This window comes from Alexandromys fortis, unplaced genomic scaffold, assembly GCF_014885135.2.
Source record: "Alexandromys fortis isolate MF-2015 unplaced genomic scaffold, M_Fortis_MF-2015_v1.1 scaffold_193, whole genome shotgun sequence".
Lineage (NCBI taxonomy): Eukaryota > Metazoa > Chordata > Mammalia > Rodentia > Cricetidae > Alexandromys > Alexandromys fortis.
The window spans coordinates 152,709-178,097 of NW_026068083.1; the positions used below are offsets into that span (position 1 = coordinate 152,709).

At 47.0% G+C, this 25,389-nt stretch overlaps 1 protein-coding gene across 4 annotated transcripts in view; it reads left to right on the top strand.

The window, feature by feature from the left end:
- Positions 1-25,121, top strand: part of Nrp1 (neuropilin 1) — a 138,241-nt gene extending 113,120 nt beyond the window's left edge. For 2 of the 4 annotated variants that reach the window (XM_050122042.1, XM_050122043.1), the window contains 7 exons: positions 504-608; positions 7,339-7,398; positions 12,784-12,921; positions 17,277-17,548; positions 17,973-18,069; positions 20,317-20,367; positions 22,316-25,121. In XM_050122042.1, coding sequence (XP_049977999.1) covers positions 504-608; positions 7,339-7,398; positions 12,784-12,921; positions 17,277-17,548; positions 17,973-18,069; positions 20,317-20,367; positions 22,316-22,605 — 1,013 coding nt within the window. In that variant the 3' untranslated portion in view covers positions 22,606-25,121. The remainder of the gene's footprint in view (positions 1-503; positions 609-7,338; positions 7,399-12,783; positions 12,922-17,276; positions 17,549-17,972; positions 18,070-20,316; positions 20,368-22,315) is intronic. The other 2 variants (XM_050122044.1, XM_050122045.1) reach the window with 2 other exon arrangements.
- The last annotated feature ends 268 nt before the right edge of the window (positions 25,122-25,389 follow it).

Sequence of the window (25,389 nt, forward strand, 5' to 3'; positions counted from 1 at the left end):
GAGCGCTGCGGAGAGAGAAACAGAGCAGCCTGGGAACAGAGAGCACCGCCATGCCAAGTGCGAGCTGACGCTCCTTTGTGCAGAGGGGGGAAAAAAATGATATAAACGGCAAGCCAGTCAATCCCGAGACCATGATAGAATCCGTGGGCGTGGTTTCTTAGTACCTTAGGAGAAAAAGAAACATGGTCTAATCTCTACCACAGGGGTTTTTGACTCCAGGGTCATGAACAGATATCTGGGAGACTCGAGAGGTTTGCAGGAAAGAAATGATTATATAGATAACTATGTGTTGACTGCCCCCGCAGCCACATCTACTCAGCAGGCCCAGCAGCCTCTCTTCCGTTCTGTGAAAGCCAGGAGTATTTGGCTTCCCATGAGAGAGGCAGACCATGTCCCTGGACTCCATACTACGCCCTGGAGTTCACTGCGCAAGCATTAGCATAACTGAAGCCTCGAGAAGGCTTCTTAGAAGTGCGAGCAGTAATCCTTGGGTCTCGTTTCAGCACCGACAGCTGGGCCAACCACACCAAACGGGAACCCCGTGGACGAGTGTGACGATGACCAGGCCAACTGCCACAGTGGCACAGGTGATGACTTCCAGCTCACAGGTGCAGAGCCCACCCTCATCCCATCCTTGTCCCTTGTCCGTCTGTGTCCTGGTCCTCTATGTGTGTGTGCTTGTCGCTCATAGTGGTTGGTGGCAGGGTACTGGCAGGCCAACGAAGAATGAACCCTTGCCACCCCACGCGTGGCTTCGCTTCCTTGGGCCACGCACACCAACAGAGCGCTCCCCCCCCACACTGTTACAGGCGTACCAGCCCTGCCCAACCGCACTCTCCCAAGCATTTCCTTTCCTTTCCTAATGAGGACAAAATTGTTTGAGTGGAGACTTTATCCAACAAATTGACCAAATTAGACTTCTAATTTCAATGCAGCTTTTAAGTTACGAATTTGAAAACCGTTTTGTATTGAAATTTACTAAGGCGGGATTACCTGTGACTTCACATCAGCCCTGGCTGGCAGGGCCATCAGATGGGATACGCAGTGCCTCGGGGTCTATCTGGTGTTACTCTTGCACCATCCAAAACCACACAAGCTATAAAGAAACCCTTTCTTTCCGCTCAGAGTGGCAGAGGAAACTAAGCAAGCAGGGAAGTGGGGAAGCCCACTTGAAAACTGGCCAGCACACTAAAATCCACACCCTATTTTTGCAAAAGGTTTCAGGACCCTATGACCAACTGGGACAGAAAAATATGACATTTCTTTTATGTTCTATATGCATGTATTTGTGTGTGCATGCACGTGTGTGTGCTTATGAACGCCGCACTGACACTGAATGTCCTCTTCAATTTGTTCCTTCTTATTTTTGGAGACAAGAGTTTCTCACCAAACCAGGAGACCCTCCCCAGCCTGTTTGGCTAGACCAGTTGACCACTGAGTTCCAGGAAGTTACCTGTCTCTGTCTCCCCCACACTAGGGTTACAGATGTGTATTTCAGCTCCTAATTTTGTGTTTAAAAAGCCTGGCTTTGTTTTTTTTTTTAATTACATCCCATATAAAAACCAACTCGCATTGAATTTAAACAGACAAGCACATTCACAGGCCATAGAGACACAAACCCTTTCCTCCTAGACAAATGTGGTTTAGCACATGTGGGTGGAGCCCGGGCATGTTTGTTTGGGGGTCTGCAGCATCGTGCTGCGCCTTCGTGCACAATCCTGCTTGGAAATGTTGCCGATAATGACAAATGCTGGGAGGCTCCAGGTCGGGAGAGCACCAGGTCGGGAGAGCTCCTATAGCGTTGTGTGCAGGTCGTGTGCAAGACAGGCAGCCAGTTAATACCTGGTCTACTCTGGTGGCTGCCTTTGGCTTAGGGACTGAGAAGGCAGGCTAGACCTGATATCCATCTCAGAACACACGCTTTGACACAGTTGTGCTTTGGTGTAGTGGCCATAGAATGACAGGCGAGGCTGGATTCAACCTTGCTCTGGCCAACTTACATTGTTCACTGCTTCTCAGGAACACAGATGGTGGGAACCCCTCTGGGCCAAAGAGAGAAAAGCAGGTACTGACACAGGAAGGGGTCTGGTCCATCAATAAGCAACATGCCCAACTGTAGGGGCCCGAGCAAGAACAGCAGGGTCAGGCTGTTGCCTTTTGCACAGGTTGCTATGGCAAAGTAGAGATGCCTGTGGGAGTGGCTTGCCTGCTAGTCAGTGGCCAGTGGGTGGAACCTCTGCACCCCCCCCCCCCCCCGCTTTCACTTCTGCTTCTCCTTTGGGGCTTCATGCACCTAACTTCTTATGTGGATCCTGGGGATCAAAGCCGGGTCCTCGGGCTTATACAGCAAGTACTTTGCTTAACTAACTGTCTTCCCGAGTGCCTGGCCCAGAGCCCCCATCATGAACTTCCATGAAGAAAATTGAAGGTGTTACCATGTAATTTCCTAATACTGCAAGGCTGATGGGGCTGAACACATTAGAGCAAAAATTTAGGGAATGTCCCTTGGTTCATTTCCAATTACTTCAAAAATCTCTCCTCTGTAAGAGGGGAAGAGCTCCAGGCTCCTGGGTAAAATGAAGGTTAAAAGGAAGAAGAAAATAAAATCAGCTTAGAAATGTAGCACGGCTAACCAGAATTTTTATATCTAAGTCCCCTACCCTGCCCTCCTTGAAACCGTCACCCTCCAAATTTCAAAGACAATCACTTATCTCATGGCCGTGGACTATCAGTGCAAGTCTCAAACAAAAGCAGCCATAAGCCACAAAAAGTTTGTCCAATCAATGCAGAGACATTTTTATGTCAGGCAACATAAAGTTCTGTGGCCAGTATAGAAAACAGAGTTCAACCTTCCCAGAGGTGCCTGTAAGCAGGCCACCCCAAGCCTCAGGATTCCGTGGGCCCCAACAGAACTTCAGCGAAGTCCCTCATGAAAAGGAGGTCCAGTATCACAGCCCTCTCCCCCCCTTTTCAATTGCCCTCTGTGGAGGGCTCTTATCCTGACGGGCCCTAGGGTAGCCAGTTAATATCGATTAGAGACAAAGGTTCAGATTTACTCCCCATAGCCGAACAAACGGCCTTCTCATTTTTACATTTAGTTCATGACTGAGCCCACTGAAACTGGAGCCTCTGAATGAATAGGGCCAGCCTGTTCGCCTGGAGCAAAGTGCGTCTGAGACAAGCCGTGCACCCCAGAAAATGTGTCATTCAGAATGGAAACAGTGACAACCCTTGAGAGCTTGAGAGGACAAGGTTTTGTTTCACCTACAGTGGTGAAATGGCTTCTTTAGTAGAGAGGAAAAAAATCTTTCTTAATTTTTTTTAAAGTTACCATGGCATGAAAGAAAACAGTTATCTTCTTAGGCTAGTATGTCTCAACAATTCTAAAAATCTATGCCCAGTAGCGGGACCTCAGGGCATGGTCATGCCTGGCCCACACTCCACCAAAACACGTGATCATCTTCATCCTCATGTTTCATTTTCATTGGTTATATTGAATATATTATACTGGTAGAAATTAAAAGTGTATGTGTGAGTGCATGTTTGTGTGTGTATGTGTGTGTATGCACATGAAGGCGTGTGTCACTGTTTTCTTGGAAAAGCCAGAGCTCATATAACATCACTTTCATGAAACCAACGGCCCACACCTGGCCCTAGTACCTTTCATCTGTAAAACACTGGCCCTCTGAGTTCACACCTGCTCCAAGAAACTTTCTACATACACAATGCATGTCTCCTGCACTCACACCAGACCTAAGTAACTCTCTGCATGTATAACACACACATGCATACACACACACACACACACACACACACACATGCATGCATACATTCTGAGCTCACCTGACCCTCTAACCCTCTAGAGTCAGCATTTAGCTGCATTACTCTTTGGCTAATCATGACAGGATTTATGGCCAGAACTATAAACCTTGGGTGTCTGGCATAGTAAACCCCAGTGGAGGGGTGGGGGTTCTCACTTGAACCCCGAGAGCAAGGCATATGGAAACAGGGTTGATTCCCTATTGAACAGTGCCTATTCCTCGGCACAATCAGAACCTGTTTTCATCCTTCTCCTGGAGTAACAGGTTTAGATTTTGAGGAAAACAGATATTCCAGCCAAACGCTATCACCCACATAACGCTGACATTCAGGTAAGCTGTGCCCCGTGGTAGGAATCGGAGACCTGCATCTATGCTTTCTGACTGGAGTTAAGATTTCCCCCTGAAGTCGCTGAACTGCAAACCCTTCTGAAAGGCAGCGGGAGGTGGAATTTCACCTTGAGCCGTGTGGCCCCCACAGTGGAATTCAGCTGCCAGCCTGTAACAAAACTGATCAGGCGTATCAGATATGAAAGTGCGTGTTCACCTTGAATCCCTGTCCTCTCCGACTACCGGGGACAGTATCCTAATGCATTCTGGCCTCCCTCCAATCCTGCCATCAGAAATGCACCCTCTTACCTCTCGGTGAGCATCATCCCCCCCCCCTTCCCAGTACCTGCCTATGGAGGCCACACGCATGTGACCCTCCTTTAGTATTTCCACTCAGGGCGTGCGACAGGGTCGTGCAAAGGGTTAGCACAGAAATGGCTCCGTGTTCCAAAAATAAAACGTTTCAGTTTTCTAATGCACACCAGCAGCTAATGTGAGTTCTGGTCTGTGCAACTGGAGGAAAGGACAGGCCTGTGTCTGTGTGAACTGAGGCCGCTGGGCAGAGCACAGCTGCACAGCTGCAGCCCCTTAGAACAGCATGCAGAACACCCTGCAATAAGTCTCTGTCCACCCCACCATGCCTCTCCCCTGAGTAGACCAGTGTTTACACCCTGGCACAAAGGTCAATTCTAGCCCTGAGGGGCTAGACAAGACGCTTACACAGTCCTGAGGACCTGAGCTTGGATTCTCATATCCATGTAAAAAGTCAGGTGTAGCTGTAGCCGTGTGGACCAGCAATCCCTGTGCAAAGCAGGCAGAAACAGGAGCCCCTGGACTCATTGGCCCATCAGTTCAGCCAAATCAGTGAGCCCTAGGACCAGCGAGAAGCTCTGTCTCAGAAATAGGATGGAGAGGTCTGAAGAGGTCCCAGTGGTTAAGAACTTGTATAAAATACAAGTTTGGGTCCCAGCACCCATGTCCGGCAGCTTACAACTGTCTTTAACGCCAGCTCTAGAAGATCCAATGCCCTCTGGCCTCCACAAGCACACACACACATCACACCACACTCATACGCAGACACACAAGCATTTAAAATACACATAATTTAAAATAGAGTGGAGAACAATTGAAGAAGACACACACTGTTGACTTCTGGCTTCCACACTATATCATGCACACACACACACGTGTGTACACACTAACACAGAAGGTCCATCCCCACAACCAGAGCCTGTGTGGCAATACGGCAGAGGAGAATGGCTCTCTTAAGCCCCGAGTCAAAAGCAGCACACTCCTTGTTTCCCAGGCCCAGCGAGCCAAAGACTCTTCTGAGAACTCTGGGAAATGATTCATTTCAAGGCCTTTTCTCCCAGATATTCTGTTCCCACCAGGTCCTGGAGGGGCTAAGTAGAGAGGAAACTGTAATGAGTAACCAGGGTTATTCTCGTGGTGGGGCAAGTCTGAGAACACTGTGCAGGGGGCTGGGGAGGACTTGGTGAGGTGCTTGCTACACAAGAATGAGCAGTGGCATGTGCTTGTGATCCCAGCATTGGGGAAACAGAGACAGGGGAATGCCTAGGACTTGATGGCTAGCCAGTCTAGCCTAACCAGCAAGCCCTGGGTCTCAGTGATAGAGCCCACCTCGATAACCCAAGGCAGGAAGGATATCTGACATTAGCCTCTGGGTTCTATATACTGGAGCACACACGTTCATGGGCACCCGCACACACAAGTGTACATATGCGTGTATCCCCATAGGCAAGCACCCCCACCCACACAGGCACACACACAGAAAAAAAGTCTGCAAAAGGTTACACAGCCGTCCTCCTGACAGAGGTTTCCAAGAAAGTCCCAGGCTGAATCAAAGCTGATGGTGTTTGCGTAATCGTGGTCCAGTTCCCGGGTCCCTCAGGACTGTGAAGAAATGTTTTTCCCCTTTGCCTTCACATACCTTTCCACCACTTCTCCGAGCCATATTCTACGCAGAATATTTATTCTTGGGGGAAACACGAGCAGCTATGCCAGAGGAAAGAATTACAGAGGGGGGAACCACAGCCATCGCCTTAAGCCTTCGGTTTTGAAAATACCTGGTGGGGACTGACCTCGTGACTTCCCTGAGCACACACTTCCCAAACGCTGGAAACTCTCTGAAGCTTCAAGGTGTCTGTCAAGTTTAATACTTCAGTCAGTAAGGACGGTTAGCGGTTAGCGACCCTGGCCTTTGGGGGTTGAAGCTGAATGTCACATTCAGCCTTAGAACAAAGTCTCCGACTCCCCGTGACTTCTGGATACTTTATGAAGAAATCTGCCAGGATCTATGACACACTTGAAAATTGCTACAAGAGAGTTTGCACTACCACCATAAATGAAGGAGGGGAGAGGGAGAGAGAGACGGGGGGGGGGGGGGAGAGAGAGAGAGAGAAGAGAGAGAGAAAGCAGAGAGAGAGGAGAGAACAATGCATTTGCTAATTAGCCCAATTTAGTTATCCCTTGTAGTCTATATATGTGTGTATATGTGTGTGTGTATACACAAGCATTCGCTATTATGCACCATAGATAAGAGGCAATGTTTATCCATTGAACATAGTAGACAATGAGGACTACTGATTTTTAAAAGTTTAAAAAACAAATGTGTGAGGGTTTTTTTTTTTTTAAGTAATGCTATTAGAGCTAAGGCAATGGCTCAGTTGGTAAGTGGCTTCACTACAAGCCTGAGGACCTGAAAACAGCCCTTAAAGCACTCCGCCCCCCCCCCCAAAAACTGAATATGGTAGCAATAAGCTTACAGTCCAGTGTTAAGGAAGTGAATCCCTGGGGCTCACTAAGCAAGCAGCCCAGCCTACTTGGGTGACCCTGTTTCCAAAGAGGTAGGTGACATTTCTGAGCATGACCCCTTGGGTTGTCCTCTGGCATCCACGTGCACAGGCCCCTGCATACTTACCCGTGTGAATCTGAATCTGCAAACACATATAAATATACACAACACGTGCATGAAAATTAAAGTGAAACAATCTTGTGGTCATGTTGTTTAAATCAGACATTGTGGTAGACCGAGTATCAGTCAAACATGATTGATCCTGGCAGGAAGCAAAGTGAGAAGTTTCTGTGGGGAACGTGCAAATAAGTGAGGTTGTAACATTACCCATGCCACCTCTGTTTTCTTATTTTGGCTACTGCTCTTATTTTTCAGGAGGCACCACTGTCCTGGCCACAGAGAAGCCAACCATTATAGACAGCACCATCCAATCAGGTACCAAAGTCTAAGATGTCTACATTCCATGCACCCCTTCCAACCCCAGTCCCAAACAGCATCATCGAGCTTTCTGGTTTCGGTTGCTCTAATGGTCTAGGAGAGATGCCCAGACTTCCGGTCCCAAGGAAAGCTGTAAAAGCCACATGCCTTTGGTCCTCAGTAGGCTTGAGTGAAGGAGGTTCCCTTCATCAGTCACTGCTGAGTGACAAGTCCCAGCTACCCCCCGGGGAACTGAGCAACATACTTTGTTTAATTGCCGCGCAGCTCTGATGTGGCCTGTGTTTGCAAACTAGAAGAAGGAAATCTCGCAAGCCACAGCCTAACTATTTATTTTCATCACCATTCTGAAAAATCAAGAGGCGCAAAGTTTGTCTGTTACGCCTGCCACAGAGTTGGCAGTTTTACAATGGCGCTTATGGAGGGTGTGCCACGAGACGGGCACGGTAAACCTCGGTTTCCTGTGCCCGGGAAACCAAAGTTTGCACCGTGCCTGGGCAGAGAAATACTCTGGGAGCAGCCCCCTCATCCTTGTCTCAGAGGAAAACCCAAGGACTCTGCACGCCCAGCGGTGCAGGTTATCAAAGGCTGCCCTCTTTTGTTTTCTGTTAGTATTCCGTGACCTTCTTCCCCACAGACTCCCATGGAGGGAAGCACTTGTATAAGCAACCGGAGTTGTTTTTTTTTTTCTAAAATGCTTTAAAGTTAATCATTGGAGGAAGGTGAGAGGGGTCAACTTTCCAGATTCTTCCATTTCCTTTATTGAACTTCACTCAGCCTTGGTCTCTGTGGTCATTTATTAATGGACCGTGTGGTGTGTAGCCCTGTTTCCTCCGCACTGACCGCCTGAAAGAGGACAAGAAAAAAACCGCCCTAATTAGCATGCTTCCTTAAAGGCCACTGTCACCGCTGACCTGATTCAACTGCAAGGCAAACTTCTTCTGTGGAACTTTCCCCCAGTTTTCCGGTGCTCAGGCTGACCTGCTCCCACCTAGCCTAAAACCACTCAGCATGAGGCAGAGGAATCCCAAAGGCTAAATCCCCCGAATGCTGTTTTCCAGGTTATAATTTGACTTTGGGGGCTGTAGCCTAGGATGTCGCTAGGCTCTGAACCTGGGCCTTAGCTGTCCTCAGATAATAGGTGTGTCCACCCGCCCTTAATAGGTCAGTCAAACAGATGATAGCAACAAGAAGAAAAAGACACAGTAGCAGGAGGTGCAAAGAGGTCCAGTGGCCCCTCCACTCCATCTTAGAGATTCTGATGTGAAATTTATATTTGAATAGAGGGCAAGAGGTCTGCCAGCAACTCTGTGTGAAGTTTTCCCAGAGAGAAGCTTCTCCCTTGGCTGGCCCAGGCATGAGCCTTCCTCCTCCCAGCATAAGATGCATGGGGAAATTCCAACATTGTTTCCATAGTCTGATGGCAAAGGGAAGGGTGCTAGTGTCTCTTTGCAAATATTTCACTCTTACCAGGAGCCCTGGTCTGCATGTCCTGAGGAGGGCTTCTCTGAAGTGGGACTGTGGGGCTGTGGCTCTCAATGTGCTGTCTTTGGAAGAGGACAAAGTGAGGGAGCAGAGTTCTGATGATGCCATGAGTGTCTTAACGGCTCTTCCGGTTTCTTCTCTTGCTGGAAGTGATTAGATTCACCCGGCAGTCACGAGCTCACTTGCTCCGTCCTTCTCTCTTCCCGCCTCTCAGAAGAGCCATATGTGTCTTTGGAAAGAATGAAAACGAAGGTCATGGTCGCCAGACCACGAGTGGTTTTGATAACATGTTTGCTTCCTATGGGACCTCTGGGTCATTCTTGTGACGGCCTTACAAACAGGGGCCCATCAGCCCTCTCTCAGGGTCTGCCGAGGTCAGAGGGCAGGTGTGCAGAGTGTGAGTCAGTAGGACTTGTTGTTGACACCATCTGACCGTAGAGGTGGACAGTGGACATATGACTGCCTATTTATTCCATTGCCTGGATTATGAATCTGGTCTCTACCTCCTCAGTGGAAGGTCATGAACTGTGTGACATTTGGAAGATATCTGTTCATTATAACCTTCTGGTTAGGTCACTGCATAGTCTCACGGGGACTGAATGTGCTTCCAACGAGGTTAGGTTGACCACGCCTAAACCTGGATGCGTACCAGCCTCCCACGCTTCACAGGCGGTGGCAGCAGACAGACCCCCAAGTCTTCATCAAAATTCAATTTTCCTGAGCAGTTACAGCCTGAGAAAAGGTTGAGGGGATATCTCAGTGAGTAAAGCAAACATGAGAACCCGAATTCAGTAGAAAACAGGCTGTGTGTGTGTGTGTGTGTGTGTGTGTGTATATATATATATCATGCATGCATGGAGATGGCGGCAGGACCATCTTAGTGACCTGCTGGCTGGCAGGCCTAGGCCCTACTGGCAAGTTCCAGACCCCACTAGAAGCCTAGCACAAAAAGAAAAAGAAAGAAAGAAAAAGAAACAAGATGATTGGTACCTGAGGAATGGCATCTGAGACTGACCTCTTAACACACAAACATACACACATGCATGAGCACATTTACACACACACACACACACACACACACAGAGAGACAGTCAGAGAGAGAGAGAGGCTTCATCTTGAGGATTTTTATCAAGTAATAAACTCAGCAGGAATGTGATACCCATATACTGCCTATGTGTTCATCAGACATATAAAAGTGTCCTGTTGACACTTGGACAGAAAGTGCCAAGACCCCCTTGTTTAAAGCCATTCCCTCTGAGGGTCTTCCCACATCCCCACAGCAGCTCACAGTGAGCTAGGGACTTAGGATTGTGTGGGCTTCAGTCCCTCACTTGCATGGACTTTCGGACCAGGAGATGACTAAGCAGCACTCACGCTAGACAGGAGCCTTGACTTGAAAATGAATCCTTGCTGGCATCCTGTGCTAATGACGCCACTGCGGGCAAGATCGTTTCGGCAGCACAGCTGGCACCGGCTCACAGAGGCCATAAATTTGTTTTAAGTTCGGAATATTGTTTCCTGCTACTTTTAAGAAGGAATTTAGTCCAATTGTTGCTATTGAATTTAATGAGAACTGTGCACAACTACAGGGCATGGGTAATAATTTAAAAGCTCAGCTGTCAGGGTGCCTGAGTCTTCGCATCTTTCCTCCCGTTGACTTGCTCCTCTTCCTTCCTCCCCCTTTTCTCCTTCTTTTCTAGTTTCTGCAGCTTTCTTTTATCTTCTACACATGTCTGTTGCTGCTCCTAATGTGAACTCAACCTTTCATCCGGGCTTGAGTTGTCAGCACCAAGCTACACACTTCACAATCCCCCTGTTCCCCTGAAATGCATTGATTCTTTTTAAATAAATAAGATAATCATAGGGCATCAAAACGAGACCCGGAGACAGGAGAGGGAGTCCAATACAATGTAAAAATAGCTTTCCTAGTTAAATTCTAGGACAGGACAGGCCACCGGATAGTAAAGGTAGACCATTATCTACTGAGGAGAAGGTTAACATGAAGAACAACTTTCTCCTTATGAAAATGCCAAGTTCATACGCTTTATGATGTCTTCAGAACGTTAGCCAGCATAATGCACAGTGTGGATTTCTGGACCAGAGAGCAAATTTTATGTGTTAGCAAAGTGGATGAAACCAAAGCCATGTGTGCTAGGAAGGCTTTCTGCCTTCTTCTGTATCTTCCGAAGCAGAGTAAAGTAGAAAAGTCAAACCTCACACTTCCTCATCAACATCCGAACTCGTCCACCATGAGACATAACAACAGTACATTCCAGGGCAAGGACGTTGACCACGCCATCTGCCAATGTCGGTTTTGCTGCCCAAGGGCAGTAACTTCAGGAGGGAGGTTTTTGAGCCTTAGGAAGCCCCACTGCATGCTTCAGTAGCTTGCACATGAGAAACCCCTCTCCTTTGACACGCAAGCTGCCCTTCTGCACTAGCTGAGCACATATACAATAAACACATCACGTGGCCAACTTTTCCTTTGGAACCAGCTCTGCCCCCCCCCCTTTGGGAGGTCACATCACTTCCTTATTATAAGGAATTGCAGCCCACTTCTGATTATTCTTATAGCGAGTGCCTTCCAAAATCGGACATTAGCACTTGAAAAGAATTCCTTGGAAACCAAAACAGGCATATTAAATCATCCTTATCTAGTTAATAAATCTTTCCATTAAAATCCCTCCCTCCATTGTTCTGTGGGGGGAGGGACACTGGAAGAGCTACCAAAGGACTTTGTGTTAAACACTTGGGCAAGTTAAAGAAATGCTCAAAAGGAGATGAGGTCTCCGCCTGACCTAAGGCAGCCCATAATAACAGGCTTTCCTTTATTGTAGGCAAGTGTTTGAGACTCCAATTGGGCAGACCCCCCATGTGCCGCTGTCCGACTCAATACTGCCATCTTGTGGATGGCTGGTCTCAGGCTTGCTCTGCCTGGGGACAGGGCACACACAATTATCTCATCTTTGGAATTGCTAGTAGCCTCCGCTGACTTCTCCCCAAAACAAAACCATACTGTCACCGATTTCTTCTTTCAGTGTTTCCACACTCAAGACCCTTTCAGAGAACCCGGCTGAGTAAATGAAAGACTTGGGGGTTCTGAAGCGCTGAGGTCAGCCACCTTCTTACAAACCCATTTAATGCCTTCAGCTTCCAAAGGAAGCATTTGGAACGTTTAAAAAAGTATTTCTGAAGGGTCAATGTTTAAATGAGTTTGGGCTTTATGCGACCTCGAGTTGAGGTTTTAAGTGGAGCGAACCATTTATATGCAAATTTAGAAGTTCACCGAAAAAGCCAAAGATTTATTCTGAAATTAATTGACCTGCTAGAAAGCACATAAGAAAGAAAATAATCACAGAAAACCGCTTCAGCTGTTCCCCCCTGACATGGGCTTGGGCCGTCAGCTGGGGTGATGGGAACGAAGTCTTAGGGCCAGGCTGCCTCTCAAGTCACATTCCAGCTTTGGAGGCTCGGAATGTCTACAAGATTGCTTTCACTGATGAGACCAGCTTGTATGGTTTGTCCTCGATAACGGATTACCTTTCTTACTGACTATTGCGAAAACAGGGGAAATGTCTCTGATGTCCCCTACGCACGTTCCTTGGAAAGTAGCCTCCCTGGAAATCTTACATAAACCTGATTCTCTGGGAAATGCATATTCTTGCTCAAGATGGATACACAGACACAAATAGAATGGCAATGGTAAATACAACTTTGCAGACATGTTCATTCAGGCATCTGTTAGTTTCTTGGTAATCCTGGACTTTTTGGGTTACTCAGAGATTTAGAATAGTTATAAAATGATTTAAAAAAAAAATGTTTCCTAGAAGAGTATAAATGGCTTTCCTGAACCTGGTGGTTAGTTCTCCCCGTGTGTCTCTCTGTCCTTCCCCATTGAAGAGTTCCCGACCTATGGTTTTAACTGCGAGTTCGGCTGGGGCTCTCACAAGACATTCTGCCACTGGGAACACGACAGCCACGCGCAGCTCAAGTGGAGTGTGCTGACCAGCAAGACGGGGCCCATCCAGGACCATACAGGTAAGGGTGACACCATGGCCCCATGCTTGGCACATCTTTGGTTACCAGGGAAGGTTCCTGACACCTGTAGCTGTATGGGCGATAAGACACGCTAGAAGCATTCAGTCATACTTCTGTTTTCTGGAACTCTCAAGGTTTCTTTCCTTAGTGGAGAGAGTCTGAGAGTGAGAATAGGAATTCTGATTGACTCTGGCTGGCCACTGGTTGGCTTACCTAAAAGGCAACAAGGTGAGCAAGGGTGAGAGCGCCACGCTTACTTTTACCAAGGTCAACTTCAGCCACATTCAGTGAACTCAAGCTCATTCCCCTTTTTCTGCTGTTACTAAGGACATTTTCAGTAGTCAGGGAGGCGTGGCTTAATATGTGCCTGCAATCCTAGTACTCACGAGGGACAAACAGGAGGATCAGAAATTCAAAGTCATTTTGGCTACATACTGGGTTCCAGGCCAGCATGGACCATGTGAGACCCTGCCCAGAAAAGAAGTAATACTGTCCGGTGGGCACTCCGTGCACAACCACACCTCATCGGCAATCTCTGCATACCAGATTCCGTGCTAACGCATGGCCAGGCACAGTACACCATCCTGGTGCTTCCCCTCTGTTCCCCGGAATAAAAAGGCGAACAGTTCAGGGGACATCGCTCAACCGAGATCATTTCCTCTCCACCTCATGTTCTGTCTCTCTACCTCATCTTCCTCTTATGAGGAATTGCTGGGAGAGGAGTGATTCAGTATGTTCCTTCTTAACACTGTCCTGGTGTTGTTGTTGTTGTTGTTGTTTTTAATTCTCACCGTACATGAGGTTCTTACAAAGAACCAGCAGCATCCTGGCACACACACATCTACTTCCACAGACATACTCCCTACACACACACACACACACACACACACACGCACACACACACGCACACACACACACCACACACACCACACACACCACTCCTGAAATGTATTTAGTAGCGACCCATCAAAAGATTCCTAAGTTGAATATTTGGGGTGCTGAAGAACCCCTAAATTCTCACGTGCCAGGCCGGCTTGTGGGCTGCCAGATGGGTAGAAGGTACCCCACCCCTCTCCCGTTCTGCTGTTCACTCTTCCACGGTGAATAGAAGCACGGAGTGAGCTGAAGAGGCCCCTTTCTGCCGCGGCTACCTCCTTTCCTAATGAGAGTGACAGGGAAATTGGATAAAATTGGACTCCCTCAATTCTGAGACACTTTCCATTGAGTCTTAAGACAAGCGGTTTTAGAAAACTTAAAATACTTTGACTGTAAATACTTTGTGTAAAATACTTTGACACAAATGGCATCAGATTAACTAAATGCAATTAGCCGAGACGAAGGCGGTAATCGTGGAAAGATGGATGCAGAGTGGTGCAAAATGGCTCAGTAGGATCTGACATCCAAAGCGGGTGAAAAGCTGCCTTCGCCAGAGACAAAAGCTAAAAGGCTCAGAGAGGAGAGGGCTAATTGAGAAGATGAAGACCCAGTTCCCGACCTGGGTCTGATAAAGAGTCTGAGAGGGAAGCACCGCCACTTGGTGCACTGGAGACTCAGAAGAGGAGCACTTTTCCGGGGTTCACAGCTCCTCTGTCTGCCAGTGACTGGCTCCTCCCGACTCTGGGGCTCCTTTGTTCTCCCAGCCGCTGAGACTGACTGGCAGCCGGCTCTGCCTTAACTAGAAAGAGCCTCCCACTGCAGGAGAGATCTTCTGGGAGAAGTAGACTTGCCTGGCGTAGGAAAGGCCATAGGAACTTGTTAACGAGGAACAATCTAGATGAGAACACCCCTGCCTGCTAACTCTCACGTTCTCAGGCACTCACAGATACTCACTTTTTTCTCTTCTTTTCCTTGTTGGAGATAGGAACTCACTCATGCCAAAGCTAGCCTTAAATTCTGTGTGACTGATGATGACCTTGAACTTCTAATCCTCCTGCCTCTATCTTGGAGTGCTAGGGTTATAGGCAAGAGCCACCATACCCAGATTTATCTGGTGCTGGGGAATGAACCCAGGGTTTCGTGAGTGCTGGACGAACACTGCACACACTGTGCTACACACCCTCCTCCAGCCCTACACTTTTCAATAATATTATTAGGAAGCTAGACACGCTCATGTTCAATGGAATCCCAGTCCTCACCAGGAGGACCACGAGTTCAAGGCCAGGCCATAGTGAAACCCCTTCTCAAAAGCAATAATCATGATATTTGGAACTTTGCAAATAGGATGTCGAGGCATTTCTAAATGATTACTACTTTAATAAAATGCCTAATTTTGAATATAAAGGAACCCTACTGGGCTTTGTGTTCCTGACTATAGGAATGGATCTGTGTAGCTTTTTATAAACGATTCTAGCTTCTTTCCCTTGTTCTCAGGATGCTAAGGAAGAGGGTCTGGTGTCTGGTTTTGGGTAGAAACCATCATGGTGGGGCTGGAGGGGAATCCATTTGCAAAGGCAGACAGTAAGGGTAAAAGAGAACCCAGTGAGGCCTGAAGGGGTGGGTCTGTTGACAAAGTGGTTGTCATAAAAACATAAGGGCCCGAGTTCAGATCTCCAGTACCCAGGCATGGCCTTGTGCACCTAACTCCACTGTTAGGAAGTAGAGACTAGAGGGTCTTTGGGGCTGATGGTTGGCCTCTCTAACCTAGTCAGGGATGCAAGGTTCACTGAGAGACCATCTTAAAACAAGATGAAGTGGATTTGGGGGAGATGCCCAGCATCCATTTCTGGCCTCCACGCACACGTACACACACAAGTACCCATGCACACATAGAGATGCACCCATAATCACAACTCAGGAGGTCAGAGGACTTTCTCTGAGAGATGATACCCGTGGGTAGTTGGGACCAAGGCTTCATGCGCAGTAGTTAGACTGGTGGCAGAAGCGTGGGTCCCATCATCTTTGTTTCCTCCCCTTTGGCATTGCCCACTGTGGTCTTTTCCCAAAGGATCGTGAGGCAGGCACAGACCATGTGTGCTTTTCCCTGAGCTTCTCACTGCTGCTCACAGAGGCAATGCCATTGTCACAAAGAGACACCCAGGTCTCGACAGCTCAGCAGGATGATTGAAACCCAGGAGTACCAGCGTCAGCAGGCACTCAGGGGCCACTCCCCACATAGGCAGCGAGCAATGCCCTTAGTGTGTCAGCCATGTCTGGAGCCGTGACCTATGTCCACTATTCCTTGTGGATCCACTCACTGGCTTAATAAGAGCATCCGTGCAACTCAGGCTGATTGCCCAGTAAGAGAAGGGAACTGCCTACTGGGACACTTACAACCGAAACCAGGCCTGAGGACATGCCCACACATGCACAGTGAAAAGGTACCTCGCAGGTCTACAAGCCTGTGAGCCAGCGAAGGGAACACCCCGCTGCCCTCTGAGGCCTGAGCATCACCTTACAGCCCCGGTTACATCAGGTGAGGTGAGGGAGTTTGTGATTCCTATTCATAGAGCGGAAAGGTCGTCCAAGAGTTGTGTGTTCAGACCAGGTGGAAGCAAGAGCAAGCACTCCCACTGGGGGTGATTAAAGCAAAGCCAACAGCCAGTCCTCATGGCGCCACAAGCATTGCCATTGCCGAATGGCGTGTTCAAAATGCGCGTCAGAAATGCATGCTTGCTTCTCCTCGGGCCAGAAGCACAGCAGACAGGAGCAGGGTCTCAGGTGACAATCAAGCTCATGAGCGCACCTGAGAAATCCGTAGCCCATTAACCAAAGCGAAAGTGAAAACAAAACTATTTTTAAAGATGTTCAGGGTTCGGTGTGATGGCTCAGTCGGGGGGAGGGGGAGGGGAAGAAGCACTTGCTTTGTAAACACAGGCTATGAATTCAGTCAGTCCCCAAAATCCATGTTTTAAAAAAAAAGTATGGTGGCACAGACTTTTTATCCTAGCACTAGGGACATGCTTGAAGCTGGCCCTATTTGTGGGTTTGTAAGTTGTTGACAGCATGTCTGGTTAGCACCTGAAGACGAAAACCCAAGGTAGTCCCCTGGCTTCTCCATGTCCACTGTAGGTGTGCTGAAACATTCCCAAGTCACTTCCTCCTAAGTCTGGAGACAGACTGTGCTTAGAGTCTATCTTTTGATAGTAAGAAGACAGGTGTAAGTTATAGCCTGGTTCCCTGTGATACCGAGGTCCAGGTGAGCAGTACCCAAACAAGTCTACTCAATGCCTCTTAGAGCAAGGCCACCAGTGCCCTGGGGGTTCCCAAGAACCGCATCTATGCCTTCCGCTGGTTGCCTCGTTCCTTGGTGCCCAGCCCAGGAAAATGTCTTTATGGGTAGGTAGGACTTGACAGGAAAGAGAGAAAAGAGCTGTAGACCTGTCTGGTCTCCCTGACGCAGAGTTTTGTCTCAACAGGAGATGGCAACTTCATCTATTCCCAAGCTGACGAAAATCAGAAGGGCAAAGTAGCCCGGCTGGTGAGCCCCGTGGTGTATTCGCAGAGCTCTGCTCACTGTATGACCTTCTGGTATCACATGTCCGGCTCTCACGTCGGTACACTGAGGGTCAAGCTGCGCTACCAGAAGCCAGAGGAGTACGATCAGCAGGTCTGGATGGTGGTCGGGCACCAAGGAGACCACTGGAAGGAAGGGCGTGTCTTGCTGCACAAATCTCTGAAACTGTATCAGGTATGGACTGGGGCTTTAGGTCACTGGGATGTGGGGAACACTTCCCCACCCTGAGCTGCTGCCTCTGTGATGTTTGTCTTGGTGACACAGCTCACTGTCTCTTAGACGACAGCAGAGAAAAGGGAAAGAAATCTTCATTATGACACATTTCTGAGATGTCACAGATCCCATTCCTGTCATTTAAATCTTTTTTCTTCCTTTATGAAAAAAATGAATGCGAGAAGGGGTTTGAATTACCTCTGCCACTGATAGGGAGGAAAAAAAAAACAGTTCTGTGTCTATACTCAATCGTACGCGTTTAACTTACGCGAAGCCTCATGAGCTGATGCCGAACCATCAACTGGGAGAGGGAGTTTGTAAATGTTGACGTTGAAGACAGAGCTTTAAAATATTGTGAAAACCACCTCACTTTTTTTTTTTTCAGGTGATTTTTGAAGGTGAGATCGGGAAAGGAAACCTTGGTGGGATCGCTGTGGATGACATCAGCATCAACAACCACATTTCTCAGGAGGACTGTACAAGTAAGGATGGGTTGTGGGGCAGGGATGGACGAAGCCTTTGCCCTGGCAGGATTCTTAGCGGGTGACAGAGTTTGCCTTGTCATTTCGAGCAGAAGTCAAATGCAGGCAGGGCATAAAGCTGGTCAGTTTATCTTCACTCACTTCCCCCTGTGGCCTAGTCACTTAGAATGCCTGATCGACATCTCGAGGAGCCACAGACTGTCAACTCAGAAGTCATGCCTGGCATATGGAAACGTTTTGACGGAGAATAGAACACACAGACATCTGGGCCATTCCCATATCTGAGTGTGGAAACAAAGCGGTGGGCCTTCGAACATGTTGATAACAGAGAATTTAATTAAGCTTACTTTGTCAGTGTGTCACAGACACTACCATTCGTGGCTGGATTACAGATTAGCAGATGCTTCCGGCTCTGCCACTGGCTGGTGTGACTACTTGGCAGGTATCGGTGATGCAGAGATCTACCTAACAGGGTTGATCCACAGACGAAAGTCGGACGGAGAAAGCCAATTCATATTCCCCAGTTCCTGATCCGTAATTACGAATGGCATCGCTAATGACGATGTAATAACACAGTGATTAGTCTTAAGCTCCATTTGCTACCCTGAAACTTTTGTTATATATCATTACATAATAGGCTGTTAATTATAACAGAATGAAATAAGCCTGCTGGGCAAACTGAAAACAAAGGAAGTCTATTGGCTGCAATGGGTTTGTGGTCATGTCAAAAACTTACAAGTCTTTCATTCTATAAAACATTGACTCTATGTAATCCTTAAAGGGGCAATAATTTGATACCATTAATTGAAGAAACTGATACAAAGGAAAGCAGTGGATAGGGCTTCGTTCTACAGAAGGAAGCCTCTTCGATGCCACCCTAACCAACGGGATCACAAAGTGATACAGTTTAATGGTTCAACTGGCATCATCTTTTCAAATTATTCTTTTCTATGGCCATCTGGCAATTCAAATGTGCATTTTGCATGGTTCCATTAGAGTGTGTGTAATATTGTACTCCCCTCCCAAGTCGAGATGGAGAAGGAGATGTCCCAGGGATAGAAGAACAAATGCCATGAATGAAAACAAAGGAATAAACTCAGTTCAGGCCAATAGTTCTAACTGGCTTTGTACTATACACAAAGCAATGTGCCAAGTGGTACAGTGAGTTAGATGGACGCTGGTCTTGTAAGTTTCTTCTTTTAATGGCTTTTGCCTACTTAGATAGACCAATAAAGAGGGATCCAAAAGGGCTGGTTGAGACAGCAAGTGGAACCCCTAAGCTGGGATCCCTAGTAACCAGGCACAGATGTGTACTAACACATCTGCAATCTCAGCATTGGATAGGCAGAGACCGGTAGATTCCTGGAGCACATAGGCCAGCCAATCTACCTGAATCAGTGAACTCCAGGTTCAGTGAAAGAGCCTGTCTCAAAAAATTAGTCGAAAGAAATTGAGAAATGACGCTTGATGTCAACTTCTGGTCTTCACGTGAATATGTGTGTAATTATGTAATTACTTACAAATATATATTATTGAGCAATCTAGTTATAGAGGCTGTGAGTATTAGCTACATATGAGCCATTCATTTGCACAAATTTACTAAATTGCCTATGATGTCTTAGATAAGATTTTAAACTTAGGAACACAGGAGGGAACTCAGGACTGTACCAAATCCCAAGGCTCCATTTTTTTTCATAGATTTTTATTTTATTTCATTTTGGTTTTTTGAGACAGGGTTTCCCTGTGTAACAGTCCTAGCTGTCCTGGAACTAGCTCTTGTAGACCAGGCTGGCCTTGAACTCACAGAGATCCACCTGCCTCTGCCTCCCAAGTGCTGGGATTAAAAGCATGCACCACCGTCGCCTGGCTAGTTTATCTATTTCCGATAAAGTACGGGAAGACGTTTCCTGTCTCAGAGAGTCATTGTGCTATTTCAAAAGCCAGTTTAGTACACATCAATAGCAGGAGGCAGCTCCCAGCACACCGCAGCCTCGTAGTGAGGGGTCTGTTCCCATCTGCGCTTCTCGTTTTCATCAATCTCCCACAATCCGCATGCCAAACCTGTCCCTCTGCCCTTCGCTGGGTCTTACCAGCATTTCTGAGTCATAGAAAGGGACACTGTGCTATCTGAATCCTACAGCAGCCCAGCCCAGGGGTTGGAGGGTTTCTGTGCAGCTTGTGTGCGTCATGCCTGTTTTATCTCATTGGCCATTTAAACCTCTCTTTCCATTTTCTTTGCCTTGTCAGAACCAACAGACCTAGATAAAAAGAATACAGAAATGAAAATTGGTGAAGCAGGTAAATTGATCTTACCGACCAGCCTGTTTTAATTCCCTGTGTTTTTTGGTTGTTTGTAAATAAACATCTCTGAAATCCTCACACGCCAGTGTATCCAGGCAGTGTAGACAAAATGAGTCCCTGTGTCTGAGTGAGTGGGTGAGGATGGGGTCGTTGTCACCGAGTGCTGTATGTCCTTAGCTGCCTGGGGGACTTGGGGGTGACACCATGAGACTGCACTCCCAGGAGGAAGTCTACCCAGTCCCTCCCTGCCGGAGCTTTTTCACTGAGACACAACCACAAAAGAGAAAGTTGTACAAACTATTCATGTAGTCATTTGAAGCCAACAAATCCTTGTGTTTCTTGGCCTCCTGGGTGGGATCTTAAGGAAGGCTGAGAGCCCAGCTTCTCTGAGCATCTTGTCCTGATTCATTCTCCTGGCCCTACAGTCTGGGGGGTGACATTGATGATGGACTTTACTGAGGGACTGCTTTACCCGCCAAGCGGTAGAGACCCGTGATTTTAGACCCTCCAAGCGGTCCCACGGGACAAGCTTCCTCCCGTTTGGCAGACAACAGGACTGATACATGAGAAACACAGCCAATTAGGGGCAGCCTTGGGTGTTAGGTTAGCTGTAAAATGTGCGGTTTGAGTTGGCACCTCCTCTGTGCTCAGACGTAAGACACAGTATCAGAGCGAGGTCCCTGCAGTCTCCAAACTGCCTGACCAGCACTGCTCACTGCTAGCAGGGACAGCAAGGCACCATTGCCTTCTATTGTCATTGGAAATGTCGTCCAGCTATTTGTACAGACAGCACGGACTGACAGAAACAGTGAACACGGCTCTGTGCTGCTGGAGATACTAACACATTACCAGGTCCACACAGCTGTAAACTTTATTAGAAGTTGTTTCAAAACAATCTTCCATCGAGGGAGAGAGTATTAATATGCCCCAAGGCTTGTTTTCCCTTGTTTAGGGACTCGCATCTCATATTTTTAGTTTTCGCTGATTGGAGTCTCAGTTGATCAGGGCACCATTAAGTAAACACCGCACAAGCTGCCCATTAGCATTTCAGCCCTGCTCCTAGCTCCAGGTAATTAGGCTCAAAGCTCCCATGCTAATAACTTCTCATGTTCCACTCTAAAGCAAACACATCCCTGGTGACTCCTTTGCAGAGCAGCGTGACTGTCTCCAGCAACGCCATCAGGGTGGCGAAGTCGCGGCTTATTAAATGGCCCCTATTTGGCACAACACAGACACTGTTTCTTAGTCGGGGCCACGGCCCTTTCTGCATGATAGGAGTAGGGATTTGTTTATTCAGGAAAAAAACATCTCTCTCTCAGCATTGCTAGATAGTCTGGGGCTTAAGGGTGTTCATGGCTTTCTGTGTGAAAGCCCACAGGGACGCTAAGAACAGCATCCTATAGGGCACAGTACTGGGCCTGCCTGTGAGGTCAGGCAGAAGACAGGGGAAGGTTTAGATCCACCTGCCAAATGCAGTAGAGAATTGTGTGGCCAAAATTTGACAAAACTTCATGCCTGCACATCTGAGGCTAGGGATGTAGCTCAGCTGCCAGAATGCTTACCCACAATACACAAAGCTTTGGGTTTAATCTATAGCTTTATATGTATTAGATGGAGCAGTGCATACCAACAATCCCAACATCAAGGGAATGGAGGCAGGAGGATTGGCAATGCAAGGTCATCCAGGTCCAGTCTGGGCTTTTGAAACCCTGACTTATCATGACTAACTCTCTGGAATGAGAAGTATAAACATATCTGTCACTCTATAGTGATTTAAACTAGGTTGTGACCTCAGTGTCTAACCTCCAAATTCCAGCACCCTCCCCTCCCTCCTCATGCACTGCCACATGCAACGGCTCCTAGATCCTTCCTTTCTTTCCTGGTTTTCCGTCTACTCCCATGTGGCCACTCAGTGTTCACAAGTTAATCTTGTCTCCTTCCTTAGGGAGCACCCCAGGATATGAAGGGGAAGGGGAAGGTGACAAGAACATCTCCAGGAAGCCAGGCAACGTGCTAAAGACCCTGGACCCCATCCTCATCACCATCATAGCCATGAGTGCCCTGGGAGTGCTCCTGGGTGCAGTCTGTGGAGTTGTTCTGTATTGCGCCTGTTGGCACAACGGCATGTCGGAAAGAAACCTGTCCGCCCTGGAGAACTATAACTTTGAACTTGTGGATGGCGTGAAGTTGAAAAAGGACAAACTGAACCCACAGAGTAATTACTCAGAGGCATGAAGGCTCGGAGCTGGAGGGAGCGTGGGAGGACTGAGGCAGGAGGATGGCGGAGGTGCGGGGAACTCTGCGGCTCTGCTTTCACTGGGAAGGGCGTCCACGACGCCAAGCCAGGCTTTTCTCAGGAGCTTCAATGAGCGTCAACTACAGATGCAAGCAGGTGACTGGTAACAACCGGAATCACGTACAGCCGGCTTTCTTCTCTTGGTTTCACTGGGATAATCAGAAGCCAGTTGAGACCAAGTGTGACTGATTTCATGGTTCATCCTCTTTCCCCGCTTTTTCCTCTCTCTTCTTACCCTGTGATGGATTCTTCTCGGAAACTGCAAAATCCAAGATGCTGGCACCAGGCGTTGTTCAGTGGGCCCTTTGGATGGACATGCGACCTGTACCCCAGTGCCCAGAGCATATTAGCATAACCACGTTTCAGGGGACGCCGACATCCACCTTTGCGTCGCTACCCGTAGCGAGCGCAGGGGCGAGAAAAGAATTAGACTATTTTGTCTGCAAAGTACTGTGGCCTCAGTACCCATATAGTGTGTCAGCTCTGTTTACCAAGCAATACCGACAGATTTTCTTGATGTTTTACAGTGTTGTACCGAATCTCGTGTTTGTGACCTCCATTCAGAATACCATAACATGCAGCCACCAAACTGCTGGCACCCGGGTGTCCCGCTGATGACCACCACAAAAGTCTTCGGCACTGGCTAGTCTTCGTCCTCTCAAGTGCCTTTTTGTTTGTACTGGTTCCTTGTGTCCCGTGGATGACCCACTCTGTTTCTGGTGAAAACCCTTCTTTTTCAATCAGACCTGGTGGCCCACTGACTAAGAAGAAAGTATATTTTAGTGTGCTACGCCAACCCGGGGAAGGCAAGGGCTCCGAAGACCTGGCAACGTGGCTTAATCGTTCTGCTTTTTTCTGAAGTTCAATGTCATGTCTCTTGACCCTTTGTATAAAGCTGCAATGTTCTCTCTCGTTGTTCTTTCCTACGGAATGTATTTTCAGATGTAAACTCTTGGCTCTTTCTCTCTCCCTCCCTCCTTTTTTGCTCTCTTAGAATCAAAGCATTTGCCACTGACCAGAATGAACCTTGCAGCTTTAACCAGCTGGCGATGGCGAACCATTTTACTAGACTTTATGTTTTAAGATAATTAAGTAAGGGGAATTCCTAACTTTGTCCTCCAAAGTCTAACTTTGGATTTCTTGTTAACTGGTTTAAGTGACAGTATCTTTTTTCCTTAAGCCATGTGCCCATCCATTCTGATTAGACTGATGTTTGAGATGAATGTTTTCGTCTACCGGAAGTCGTAAGTTGAAAGAGAAAGGAATACCAGCTGGCTTTCAGATGAGATCCACAGGGAACAGTGAATATAACCCCCAAGTCTAAAGGACATGAAACATTTTACATCCAGATATACGAAATGACCCCTGAGAACCTTCCTGTTTTGTATTGAGTCAGAGGAGGGGAGTGGAAAGAACCGTTCATTTAAGAAATAAACAATAAACCTGATGCCTGAGGCAAGGCTATTTAAGACCAGGCAGAAGGGGTACATAAAATCAAAACCAATGTTTAGAGTAAGCCATTCAGCAGAAACCCTGAAAAAATAAATTTTAATGAATGCTTCTAGAAACTTCCAATGGCTCATAAAGCAAAGGCTGGCAAGGCATAACCCTCAACAGCACAAAGAGGTAGCTATCTTAACCCAAAGCAGCTTCTGGCTGGTGGATTCTGTCTTGCTGAGCTGAATGTAAGAACTCGGAATTCTTCCTTCCCTGTGTGGCTGTAGGTCTCAGTTGTGTTTCCTGGAGATCACGTTTGCTTCCTGGACGAATGAATGGTCTGTTCACTTTGGTTTAATGAGATTGAGAATGTCTTTTTTTCCAGGAAAGTATTGATCACTTTAAAAAAAAAAAAAAAAAGACTATGTTTCTATTCCCAGGGGCATCTATTCACTTGTTACAATCATCCTGGGAGGAAAGCATTAAGTGAGACTTTGTTACTAAGGCAACAGACTTGACCCTCATCCTCAGCCAAGGAAAAATGATACTGCAACTTTAAATTTTAAAGTACCTTGCACTGATAAATATATTTAAAAGTTATATGTTTATAAAGTTATTAATTTGTAAAGGCAGTGTTACAAAATGTTCAGTTTATATTGTTTTAGATTGTTTCGTAATTTTTAAAGGTGTAAAATAACATATTTTTTCTTTATTGAAATCTATAAGACTTTCTGTAGTAAGATGTCTCATTTTCTGGTATATTATTGCTTCATGTTTTGTACCCTCATAAAATTTTGTGCAAATTTTTTTTACAGAAATTTTTATTTTCTATGATGATATGTATGACACTTGTAAATTGTTCTTTCAAAATGAACAGCGAAGCCTTAACTTGAAATGACATTTGTATTCTCTGAGTAGCATAAAAAAAAAAAAACACTTAGAATGAACTGTAACTTAAGCTCCAAACTACACATTCCAAAGAAGCCGTTGAATTAAACATTTTCATAGAAATCCCAAACCTGATGGCTGTTATTCCACTAGCTCTGTTCTTGCTAAAGATGTTGGGGTCAGTCCACCTTCTGGTACCTGCCAAGGTTTAAGTTATCTCTTCAAAATAAGCTCAAAGTGGACAGAGAACAAGGAGACCCTTCCCAGAGTGGGAATCCAAAACCAGGTTTTCTGGGGGTGAGTGAGGCAGAACTGGCCTCCAAGTGGACATTTTTCCCCCACCCAAATTATATTGGCTTGGATATCCAAGTGGTAAAGTTGGCTTTGTGATACTGACA